Below are 12,758 nucleotides of genomic sequence, written 5' to 3'. Positions count from 1 at the left end.
GCTGATAAGGAGCTGTGGGATCGACTTGAAGAATTAGAGAGACAAGAAGAATTGCTGGGTGAAATTGATATTGATAGGTACCTAATGACAAAGTTCCTTACACACATTTCCTTATAAAATATGTGCTGATTGAAGAAAATACAGAAAAGCATGCTATACTAAAATATCAATAACCCTACCACCCTAAAATAAATATTCTCTAGAATATTTTCTTTTAAGGCCATGTGTTCATGCACATGCCAGTGCATGTGTGTGTACAGAAATGCACAAAATCAATATTCCTATTTTTTATTATAAGGTTTCAGCCCTATTTTGTATAATAAAGTAAGGTATACCAGATACTTCACTTTAAATAATTATGGATGCTTTATATATTATATTTTAAATGAGTTGTTTTTATACTGTAGTCAAGATAATGCTGTATGTTTGAATGACTTGTTAAAAAAAAATATGTGCATTCAGTTTAAGTTTGTTGCTGTAAAATATCCTTGCTTTCCTTTGCAAACTTTTCTGCTTATTGAGCAGGTAATTTGTAATCTGGTCAAGTAGTTATAGATATGAAAAACTTTACCAAATTGCCATTTGAAATACATATTAGCACTCACTCAGAATTATCAGAGTGCTCAATGAAAACTGTTACTATAGAATTTCCTATATTATTTTGCTTAAATGATATGCAGAATTAGTTACTGTGAAAAATAAGACTTGAAACACAAAGGATATTTTTTTCACTACCATATTTCACCTATACTTAGGTCTTTTTGATTAACTGATACTGTTTAATTTTTGTAAATCAGTTTTTAATCTTATGATTTTCTTGGTCACGATTCTTTTTCTACTTTTGCATGATGTTATTTCAGTTTGTTGCATTTTGGGTTTTGTTATTTTTATAAGGTCCTCAAATCCTTTGTAGAATGAAGCAAGCATGAGAAGTATATGTGTATAAATCATGCACATATGTAGAAATCTTTTATTTTTTAAAATTACAATAATACAGGCTTATAAAATATTTTGATTATAGAAAGAGAAAGAAATATGTTATAGTTCTGTGGTTGTAGTTTCTGGTCTTTAAATAAAGATAACATATTCTCTGATTTCTTACAAATTTATGATTGTATTTGTATGGTATTTTATTGTATATGGCCAATATCCTCCTTGCAAAGATTAAAAAAAATCTACTGTATTCTACTTTTGTTTGAATAACTACAACATATAGAATTAGCATAGAAACTATTATTTATTAATTCATTTCAAACATTTTATTAGCCTAGAAATCTAGTTTAAAAATACTTTATGCAAAACCTTAGTTTTTACCCTTTGAACTTAAGTGCAAATTAGAATATGTAAAATTCTAGTGTGTTTGTTTGATCTTGTTAATTTTCTTTTTCTAGTAAGCCTGATACTTTGATTGCAAATGGAGAAGATACGTCCTCTGAAGAGGAAAAGGAAGATCAGAACATAAATGTGAATATGATGAATCAAGTAATGGACTCTCTCACTCCCAGCAATTGTTATCAGAATGTTACAAATTCAGAACTGTTCAATGGTCAAGTGAATAGTCAATGGAACTGTTCAATTAATGGTTCAAATTCTTATCACAATAATGAAGATGAAGAAGAAGATGATGATGATGGTGGTGATAATGAAAATGACCATGATACCTTAGGGGCTGAAGATAATTCTATACCAACAATATATTTTTCTCATACTGTCGAACCTAAGAGGGTTTGTATACTTTTAACTTTACTAATTTTTCATATAATTTGAATATTAGAGATCATCTGCGGTATTCTTTAAAAGAGCAATATTAACAGGGATTAATATTGTTGATAGTGCCAAACAAGAAAGCCATCTTTTGCCTCTTGCTCTGACCAATTTATCTAAAAAGAAAAAAGAAAATAAAAGTCTAGATAGTTAGCTGGTATTGGTCTGTTGTTCTCTGAAGCCACAATAGAATTTGAAATTTGGGGGTCTGGAAGGAGATCAGTTTGAGTGACAACTACTGTAACTCTACCTGTCCTTCATTCAGAAAGCTTTCTTAAGAATTCTAGTGTTAATTTGGGCATTTTGGTGTATTTAAGATGAAAGCGACTTGCATTAGTTAAATTTTTAATTATATCAGGTTGTTTCTATGTGGGCATAAAATGAATAGGAGCATCATGAGCAAAAAGGAAAGATTTAGAAGGAAGTAAAAATTAGTTCCATTTCTCACAAATTAAATATAAACATCTCTGGGTGGTAATCATGATTTTAGAATTTTGATATTTTAGAGCTGGAGGTTACTACAGAGAGGTCTTCTAATACAAGTTTTTAAGTTTTCTTAGTATCAAAAGACTTTTTGTTCCCTCCATACTTACTGTAGAATACCCAGTTTTAAAATCCCAGATCAAAGCAGGTTGGATCTCACTGAAGGAAAGACCTTAAACTCATTCCTTTGTTCTCTTGGCCTCATAATACTGCTTTAAGGAGCTACTGGGAATTTCATCTTTCTAATTTGTCTTTCTCAAGGAAACTTAGGGCCTAGAAGACCATAGAGCTAGTTAGTAATAAAACAGGGACTCCTTTTTCTCAGTTTGGTGCTTTTTTGTTTTTTTTTTACCACAACAGGACACCCTTGCAGGGTTTGCCTGTATCAGAGGTAAGGGTCTGTGGTAGCAGTCTTAAATGCCTGAGATTATTATTTAATCAAACGTGTTTAAGACATATTTGCTATTTCTTAGGTCAAGATTTCCCTGCTCTAATGTGAAGTGAAATACTTATATGGTGTTTTAAAATATATATTCTAATACTTCAAACTAAAAGGAGCATCTTGGAATTCTTTGGAAAAAATTGACCTATTAGCCAGGAAAAAAGTTTGTTTTGTGATTCTCTTTTCAGGCTTTAAATTAGTTTTCATTTAGATAAAACAGGAAGAATAAATAATATTTGCAGGAATGTTATGGGGAATAGCAGTCATTAATATGGAAAGATGGTGTAAATGCCGAGTAGGGATAGAAGAATAATGTATTAATCCTGAACAGGGTTGATCTTTATTTTCTGGTCCTTAAATTTTTAAAAATTAGAGGTATTTTAAAAATTCTAAATAGTTAAGCATTATCCAATATTGTTTTTATGACTTAAGTTTTATATTCTTACTGAATATTTGTTTTGGTTAATTGTGCTGTTTGTTTTGAAATGCATGATTTAAGCCAAAAACTTATATCAAAGTAATGGGTGATGTGAAAGCTTATAATAATCTAGCATTTAGTTTGTATGTATTTTGCTTTCTGTATGATAATAAAGTCACTGATGACTAGAATTGGTCACTTAAGGTATAATTTAATACTGTAGAAGTATAAGAACTTGTTAGCCTTAGCTGATAATGCACATCATTTGTGTCAAAAAATGTAAACTGCCTCTATTACTATTATTTCTTTAATTGTAGAGTTTATTGGTTTTAGTTTTGGCCTTGATTTCTCAAAAGGATCATAATTTTTTGCTGTGAAATTTTTAGGTACGAATAAATACTGGAAAAAATACCACTTTAAAATTCAGTGAAAAGAAAGAAGAAGCCAAACGTAAGCGAAAGAACAGCTCTGGCAGTGGTCATTCTCCCCAAGAGCTGCCTATGATCAGGACTCCTGCTGACATTTACAGGTGAGTGGTATTCACAGATAGCAGAACAGCCTGCTCTTCCCTTCTCATTTTTTGCAGCTGAGTGTATACAGGAAAAGGTTGCTTGTAACACAGAAGGCTCTCACTGAAAAGTGAGGTATTCTGATAGAGTTAGCTTAGTGTTTTAAAGGCTCTCACAGGAGCTGCTGAGCCCCCACCACAGCTTCTCAGTTCAAAGCAATTGGAAGGTTGCTTGGTTTTTTGCTTTTGCCCCTCTTTGCCAGTGCTTTTAAAACATTCCCAATCTAGTAAAAAAATGTTGTATGTTAACTTTAGAATGAAAGTTTGTGTTTCTAGTATGCTGGGGCAGCACTTTTCCTATCACAGCTATGACAGTGCTTGGCACGTGCTTTACCTTTCCACAGAGTTGAAGTTAAGTATGCTATTCCAATTTTTTGTTGTATTGTTGAGAAAGCTGTCATTTGAAAATACCTACTGTTTTCATGACGCTTATTTGTAAAATAGTGAAAATTGCTAAGTGACTTCTGAGCAGGTCTAAAATATATGTAGAATTTTGGCAAATCACGCTGTTGTCACCCAGAACATGTGTATAAATAAACGGCTGTATTTTATTAGGCCAAACAATAATAAAAGTAATGTAAATATGTCATTCGAGGCTACAAAACTATTGTGATGGTGAAAATTTTGGATATAAGTTTGAATAAAACATTTCAGATTGATTTCTAGAAAAGATTTTTTAAAATCCTTGTAAATTTATTCTCAGTTTTATGAGTTAACTAAAGAGCATATTTTTTTGATATTATAGAGTCTTTGTTGATATCGTGAATGGAGAATATGTCCCTCGTAAGTCCATCCTGAAGTCTCGCAGTAGAGAGAACAGTGTTTGCAGTGATACCAGTGAAAGCAGTGCTGCTGACTTTGATGATAGACGGGGAGTCTTGAGGAGCATTAGCTGTGAAGAGGCCACTTGTAGTGATGCTAATGAGAGCATTTTGGACGAGGAACAACAAGAAAATCATCAAAAGAAACTTTTTCCTTTATCAGTAACACCTGAGGTATGTGTGTATCTTTAACTCTTTATTTTATATAGTATCTTTGACCAATTTTTGTGAGTTAAAAAGGTGGTGGTGGTAGCTCCATTTCAAAGGGGTATGCAATTCATTTTCCCCATTTTGGAGTTGAAAAGATTTTTTAAAAATTGTAGCTGCTGTATCTTCCAGGTATGGTCTGGAAATCATTAATCTTATTGTTCTTAAATTATTTTATATAATTATTTATTGAAGTTAATCGACAGAGTAATGGCATTGTTTATCTTGTAGCTTCTTTAGTTCATACATATATTTAGTCTCAAAAGTCATAGATCATAATTAATTAATTCTAGGCTTGTACTTTTTTTTTTTTTTTTCGGTACACGGGCCTCTCACTGTTGTGGCCTCTCCCGTTGCGGAGCACAGGCTCCGGACGTGCAGGCTCAGCAGCCATGGCTCACGGGCCCAGCCGCTCCGCGGCATGTGGGATCTTACCAGACCGGGGCACGAACCCGTGTCCCCTGCATCGGCAGACAGACTCTCAACCACTGCGCCACCAGGGAAGCCCAGTACTTTTTTGATAATTAATAACTTATAAAAAAATTAATAGTCACTAGCAAGCACAATATAGGTATTATAATAAAGTAGTTCAAAATGAAAGTATTACCACTCTTGAAGTTCTATTTCTGTGAAATAGGAATTTTAAAGTATCTTAATTAGCATATGTATTTCATTTTTGGCTAGAATTTTTTTTTTTTTTTTTTTTGGCTGCACCACACAGCCTGTGGAATCTTAGTTACCCAACCAGGGTTCGAACCCGTGCCCCATGCAGTGGAAGCATGGAGTCATAACCACTGGACTGCCAGGGAAGTCCCATGTCTAGAAAATTATTTAGCAGCTTATTTTAAATAAATTCCACTAGATCAGACTTATAGTCATTTTATGCTAGTTCAAGTAGCAGATTGTACTTTTCTCTTTTAAATGCTTTGGTTGAGTTAAAGAAAAAATATATACATGACAGATAATTATCTATAGTCCTTCTGTGTTTTGGCTCGTGCCAGTGAAATTTTTAACTCTTTGGAATTGTGGAACCATTTTACAATCTAGTGAGAGCTGGAGATCCTCTCCTCAGAAAAATGAGTGCACACACATATACTCTTACCAACCATGTTGCACATAGTTTTGTGTGTGGAGAAAGGAGGGGTATTGGGAGATACCAAAATGGAAATGTTATGGTTTCCATTATACCCAGACTTGATATTTTTTTTACTCTTATGTTTGGTGGGTATTTTAGATTTTTAATTTAAGAAGTATTTAGGAAGACTGGGGAACTCATACCATATCAAACTGATATACCCATTTGAGTATAAGTCAAATACATATAAAAATATATATCTTTATAAATGAATAAACATATGTAGAACTTCTGTTGCTTTTGCTAAATAGTCCGTAAGTGGTGCTGATTGTACTAAATGGTAACTGGGGATGGAGGGGTCATTGGTAATTAGGAGCAGTATGTATGATTAGAATATTCTCCTTCCCTTCTCCCAATATAATGATTTCAGTTGACCTGGAGAGTATCTTAACTTATTTAATAGTCTTCCCTACTGTTAGAAAAACAGGTGGTAGACTTTTGCTGTTTTTAAGTATCTGAAAATTAGGTTTTTGTAAGGACTTAATATATTGTGGTATAGCTAGAGCTCAAGTCTGGAACTTATTTTCATTTCATCGTATTTAATAGCTTTGCATTTTGTATTGAACTGTTACAGTTAGCACCTAGATGCTATAAATTTTTTAACATCAAAATAAATAGTTCATAGGATTATGGCAAGTACTTTGAAAGATATCTTTTTTGATATCTTTAAATGTTAAAATATTCTCTTTTTCAAAATTTAGTATAATAAGAAGGCTCTGTGCTCATTGTGATAAAATAGAGTTTTTAGAAAAGTAAACTTTGAATTTCTTTTAAGAGTTGGACTCCACCCAAGGTCTCAAAGTACTGTGGGAGGGTCAGGGCATTTTTGATTTTTGTTTCTTTGGTGGGGCAAGTTGGTGGAGGTTGGCTTTTTAAACTATTCAGGTGATACATTGTCATTTTGTACACTTGGTAGACAAAGTCAAGCTAAATATACATGAAGGTTTACATGTCAAATTTTAATTTGTACGTAAAGAGTCTTTAGAAGAAGAAAGTGAGGGGGTTTCAAATACTAGAAATCTTGGGGGAAAAAATCATAACTTCTTGATTTTGATAGATCTGTACATAAAAAGACATAGAAAGGCATATCTTTGTTTTTATTTCCATCAATTTGTATACATTACATACGTACATTGCATACAGTTGACCAAAATTAAGTCCAGCAAACATCTGGTTGAAATTAAAGAATGATTTTTTGTGGTGCCTTGATTTCTCTCATTGAATTAATTGTATGAAAATTTGAGACTGATACTTATTTCCACTAGCACCAGCACTTTCAATTTTCAGTTTCCACTGATCTCAAATAAAAATGAGGCAAGATACAATAAAATACTCAAATAATTGCATGAATGAACACCACCCAAGAGATGTCACTGCTGCTGAAACTAAGCTCTTGGCTCACAGGCAGCATGGCCACCATAGGATAGCTCATTCATCAGCTGATGTTTGACACCCTAATAGAATTCTTAATTTTAATACATTATTTTTCACAGCATGGTCTGGATATAAATGGAGTGTATGAAAGTTGAGGACCTTTTATTTACCCATTTTTAAAAAATCCCATGTGAACATGTTTTTTACATTTTTGTTTTCTTGCATGTGTACTATTAAAAAATCTACTTATATTTGGTGGTGTAATTAAGATATATTTTAATGGTACTTGATTTCTATGAGCAATTTGTATTTTGATGTTATAGTTCTGTCTATCAAAAAAATCTTATGAATTTACTTTTAATGAAAAGAAATGTCTAATTGGCAAGTACAGGATAAAGATTTTGTGGGCACCTTATTTGCATTTTATTATCATAATCTCACTTTTGTCTTCCAGGCTTTTTCTGGAACTGTAATAGAAAAAGAATTTTTGTCACCTTCCTTAACACCACACCCAGCCATGGCTCATCCTGTGCTACCCACCATTCCAGAACGAAAAGAAGTTCTGTCAGAAGTATCAGAAGGAACTACAAAGAGGGTTTCAAAGTTCAAAGCTGCCAGATTGCAGCAGAAAAACTAGGGCCTGCCTAGCAAATGGGAGTTTACATCCTAAAACCTAGTTTTGCAATTGTTTAGAATAAATATAGCAAAATATGTTACATGTAATTTGAAATAAGCCATCCTGAGTTAATTTGACAGCAAGTTCTCTTACTGTTATCAATGGTGTTAAAAAGAAATCAAAGTAAATATTTAAATACTTTAATATTCAGCTTGTTTCGTTAATTCTCTGAATACTGTCAGCACTCTTGTTTAAGTTTGCCTTATGAAGTAGTGGCAGCATTTTGAATTATTTTTCAAAGAATACTGTTCATATGCATTGTTTTTGTGTTTTGAACTAAATACTGGCAGTTTTGTACCAGCTGTGATATTGTGCATACCATATGGACCATTTTAAAGAAACTTTTAAAATTTCAAGTAGATTCAACAATTATATTACTTGCTTTAGCATTTTAAAGGCACTTTAAAAAAATCTACTTCTTGTAGGTTTTGCAGCTAGGTGGCTATTTAAAAAATCTCTCCCTCTTTGACTGTCATTCTGTAATCTCTAAGACAGAAAGCTGCATGTACCCAAGGGAAAGTTTCTTTGATTGGAATAATGGTATTTTGTAAATTTTTTTTAAGTAAAAATTTTATGAAACTTGGTCTCTAAAATGTTGTGAACTTTATGATTCAGAATCAAATATAGAAAAGTCTTTGATTCATATATATGTTACATGCACCACACAATGGATCCTTGAATTCTTATAATTCCATAGGCAGTTCTTCCCTAGTGTGTGCAGTTTTAACTGGCATTATATTTTGGGAGAGAAGGAAAGGTTGTCTAGATGATAAAAATAAGTAAATAGATAAATAAATAAAATTTTAAAATAAGAAATTGTTATGTTTTAATCTCCCAGACATTTTCGTTCTTAACGGTTACTTTCCTAGTAGTAAATGATTGAAAAACATAATTTACTTTTGGTAGAACTCCTTAAAATAAAGAGAAATTTATCCTAACATTGAAAATTACACTGCAAGTGTTAATCATTAGCTTGATGCATGCTAAAATGTAGCTTTTAAAAAGCATTCTACATTAGTACTAAAATAAGCCATCAAGGCCAGTCCACCCTCCTCTGTTCATGGCTAAATATTTAAAGGTTATTTATAGCTTCTTTAATGAATTCTTGCTTAAACAAAGTGAAATTATGTCCTAGAAAAGTAGAACCTATCTGTAACTAGAACAGCACAACTGTAAAAGTTTTATGAATATGTATTTTAATAATAAGGGGGTGAGCCTGAATCCCCACAAGTTAATGGATAATTCAGATCAGAACAGAGGACTGATTTTAAAAGATTGCCTAAAAATGTAGAAGATTTGTTCTTTAGCAAATTTTGATCAACTGTGCATGTATTTTTAGTTAAAAACTTTTTCTCTCAGCCAATCCCCCACAGAAAAGAAAACAACCAAGAGTACAATCACATACACACAAAGGAGCCCCCAACTCCAACTGCTTGTCAAGTGAGCCTTTCTGTGTTAGATTTTCCCCCAGAAACAAACTTCACTGTGGGATTATTCTGGTGTTCTTTACAGACATATAATTTCAAGAGTATTGTCATTAAATAATTTCTCATGTTCTTCAACTTCATCTTGAGCCTGTTGTTGTTTATGTAGTTTATGTTTCTTCTTGCAAATAAGATGTTCCCTCATGGAACAAGATGGTAGTAGGAACAAAGAAGTATTAGATTTTCTGCTGAAGACCAAATGAAGTAGTGTTGCCCCACTTCATAGCTTCAGTCTTAAAACAAAGTTTCAAATTGTAACTTAACCTTATAGCTTTATTTTTCATATTAAATTCAGTATTCAACATGATAAAATGAAGTTGGTCTTAAGTGTTCTCTTTTAAATTGTAAACAGAACAGACTGAATTTCTTTTAACTTTTAATTTTGAACTAATTTTAGACCTACAGAAAAATTGCAAAAAATAGAGTTCCCATATATCCCCTCATCCAGCTTCTCCTAAAATTATAACATCTTGTATGAACATAACACAATTATTAAAACCAGGAAATTCACTTTGGTGCAATGCTATTAACTAATCTATAGATCTTATTTGAATTTCACCAACTTTCTACTAGGCGTTCTTTTCTGTTCCAAGATCCTATATAGGATCCCACTTTGCATTTATTTGTTATTGCTCCTTAGTCTTCTCCAATCACTGGCAGTTCTTCAGTTTTTCCTTATCTTTCATGACTTTGGTATTTTTGAAGAGTACTGGTCAGGTATTTTGTATGATGTTCCTCAATTTGGGTTTGTCCAGTACACTCACATGATTAGAATGAGGTTTTGCATTTTTGGCAAGACTACCACAGAAATAGATAATATCAAGAGGTTCAGATCAGAGATGCGTTCTAGTGAGTCATTTCAGGAGGTCCTTAATTTCGCGACCTGCATCACTTTAACCTTGATCACTTGGTTAAGGGGATGTCTGCCAGGTTTCTCCACTGTAAAGTTACTGTCTTTTTCTTTGTAGTTAATTAAATATCTTGGAGGAGATACTTTGCAATTTACAGATTTCTTTTTCTCCTCAAGCCCGCTAATTTTTGCATTCATTTGTGGATCTTGTCTGCAACAGTTATTACTGTGGTATTTGCCTAATAGTGATTTTCTGTTTTGCCCTTTCTTTCTACATTTATTTCTTGGACTCTTTTGTAATGAAAATCTGTGTCATTACCCTCCCACCACGCCTGCCCCCTGTTTATTAATTTGTATCTGTACGGACTTGGATATTCTGTGGGTCAAAATCCAATTATCATTATTTTGTTTATTCAAATTGTTCTACCTTTGACGTTTAGGAACTCCTTTGAGTTGGCTCCTGAATTCTTTCAACAAGTCTTCGTCTTTTTTGAACACTTTCTTTCTGACACCATAAAATGTTATAGGTGTATCTTATATTTTTCCCACTCCAGGCTTGGAACCAGTAACCACTTCTCCAAGGAGCCCTTGATCCTTTAAATGGAGAATGGTGTTTAAAAACCAACATCTTCTCATGTAGGTGTGTGTATTGCCATTTTGGTGTCATTGCTTCTAGGCCCTTTTAGTAGGTAGGGCTAGGAAATTATGTATACTAACTGATGCACATATCTATGTATATTTGTTTGCTTATGTACATTAAAAAATGGAAGTGTACACTGATACACTTCCAATACACCAATACACCAATCAACTGTGGTGTTGATTCTAATCTAATCTAACACCACAGGATTCGTTTCAGTTTTTCCTTATTTATGACATCTTTCTTCAATAGTGAGAAATGTGGCTCTTATTGTATACAATGTATTTACTTATTTTTAAAATATCTAGTGCAGTTGACCCTTGAGCAGCTCTGAGGTTGGGGCACTGACTCTCCTCACAGTTGAAAGTTGGCATATAACTTTACAGCTGTCCCTCTGTATCCATGGTTCTGTATCCGTGCATCATATAGTACTGTAGTACATATCTAGTAAAAAAAAATACCCACATATAAGTGGACAGGCACATTTCACACCCATGTTGTTCAAAGGTCAGCTGTTGACACACAGAAGTAGTTTTAGAGTGCTAATCCTAACCCCCCGGAGAGACACATTTATTAAGTATATTGCACTATTTATGTTCAGTTCTTTTTTTCCTTCAGCTTTATCAATCAAAAGTTCTTTTTCTTTCCCACTCCTTCATTGTGATTGTTATTCATTTATAATAGAGTTAGGTTCATTTGTTAGTGTTTGTGCTCCATTGGATTCTCTCCACATTGTGGCTGGGTTTAATGGTTTATTTGGGGTGTGTGTGAAGGGTATATGAAACATTAATGTGGTTCTAAGAGTCACAGCTATGTAAAAAGATAAGCAGAAGATAAACACTCCTCCCTCATTCCTGCTGCCCATTCTCATTTCTGTCGTCTTTCTGTCACTTCCTCATCTACCCATTGTTAGTAACCAATCTATTTTCTGGTTTAACCTTTTTCTATTTCTTTTGCACAAATAGATACACATATATTTTCTTTTTTTTCTTTCTTACATGAAGGATAACATATGTAACTTCTCCCTTCCACTTTAATGTGTTTAATAGTATGCCCTGGTAATCACTCTATGCCTGTTTACAGAGAGCTTCCCCCCTTTTTTTTTAACAGAGGTATACCACGTTTTTTGTGTAGATGTAGCATAGTGTATCCAGCCACTTTGCTGTGTATGGACATTTAGGTTTCTGAGTAATTTTGCAATTACAAATGATGCAATGAGTAACTTTGATGTGTATGTATTTTTGTGTCATTGGAAGTATCTTCCGGGTAGATTCCTAGAAGTAGGATTAATGGGCTATCTTTATGATTTCTTTTATACATGATAAAGTCTGTTTTTAACAGTATTTGTTTTCTTATCAAGGATGTGGTTTTAACACATTTGCTTGCATATCTACATTTTATTGATGATTCCTTGATAATAACTTTGGGACACTATAGTGTCCTAAATGGACTTAAAGTGTTTATAGTGATTATACTCATTTTGCTATATTTTTATTTGGGGGGGGGGGGAAACGGGTCATGCAAGTGATTTATAAGAGTTTTCCATAAATCGGAATAATTTCCAATTTTATAAAATACAGATACCTCATTCTATTAGATTTATTTTTCTCCTCCATAAGAAATAGCTTTTCAAGGATGCTAATCTTTTTCTGTGTATCCTTTTGGTGAGTGGCATATAGGCTCTCGATTAAATGCCTGTTAAATGAATTGCTCAACTACAATAAATATTTATGGTTTTATGTTTAATCCATTGGTCGATATTGTTCAGTTTTTACATTTTAAAATGCTTTTTCAGTTATTTAAATTTCATTTTAAAGGAACATCATTTAGGATATGAAGTTTTTGCAGTTCCGTTAATAACAATGAATCATAAAGAATCAATATTTTTGATCACTT

At 32.9% G+C, this 12,758-nt stretch overlaps 1 protein-coding gene across 2 annotated transcripts in view; it reads left to right on the top strand.

Annotated features, from left to right (window-relative positions):
• Positions 1-12,528, top strand: part of URI1 (URI1 prefoldin like chaperone) — a 69,752-nt gene extending 57,224 nt beyond the window's left edge. For both annotated transcript variants that reach the window (XM_082676077.1, XM_082676078.1), the window contains exons 7-11: positions 1-77; positions 1,392-1,725; positions 3,494-3,636; positions 4,421-4,670; positions 7,667-12,528. The exon at positions 1-77 is cut by the window's left edge and continues 98 nt beyond it. In XM_082676077.1, the coding sequence (XP_082532203.1) occupies positions 1-77; positions 1,392-1,725; positions 3,494-3,636; positions 4,421-4,670; positions 7,667-7,849 (987 nt within the window). In that variant the 3' untranslated portion in view covers positions 7,850-12,528. The remainder of the gene's footprint in view (positions 78-1,391; positions 1,726-3,493; positions 3,637-4,420; positions 4,671-7,666) is intronic.
• Positions 12,529-12,758: the final 230 nt, after the last annotated feature.

This window comes from Grampus griseus (genome assembly GCF_964374135.1).
Source record: "Grampus griseus genome assembly, chromosome: 19".
Classification (NCBI taxonomy): domain Eukaryota; kingdom Metazoa; phylum Chordata; class Mammalia; order Artiodactyla; family Delphinidae; genus Grampus; species Grampus griseus.
Note: the sequence above shows the minus strand (reverse complement) of the source record. Positions and strands in the feature narration are given on the sequence as shown.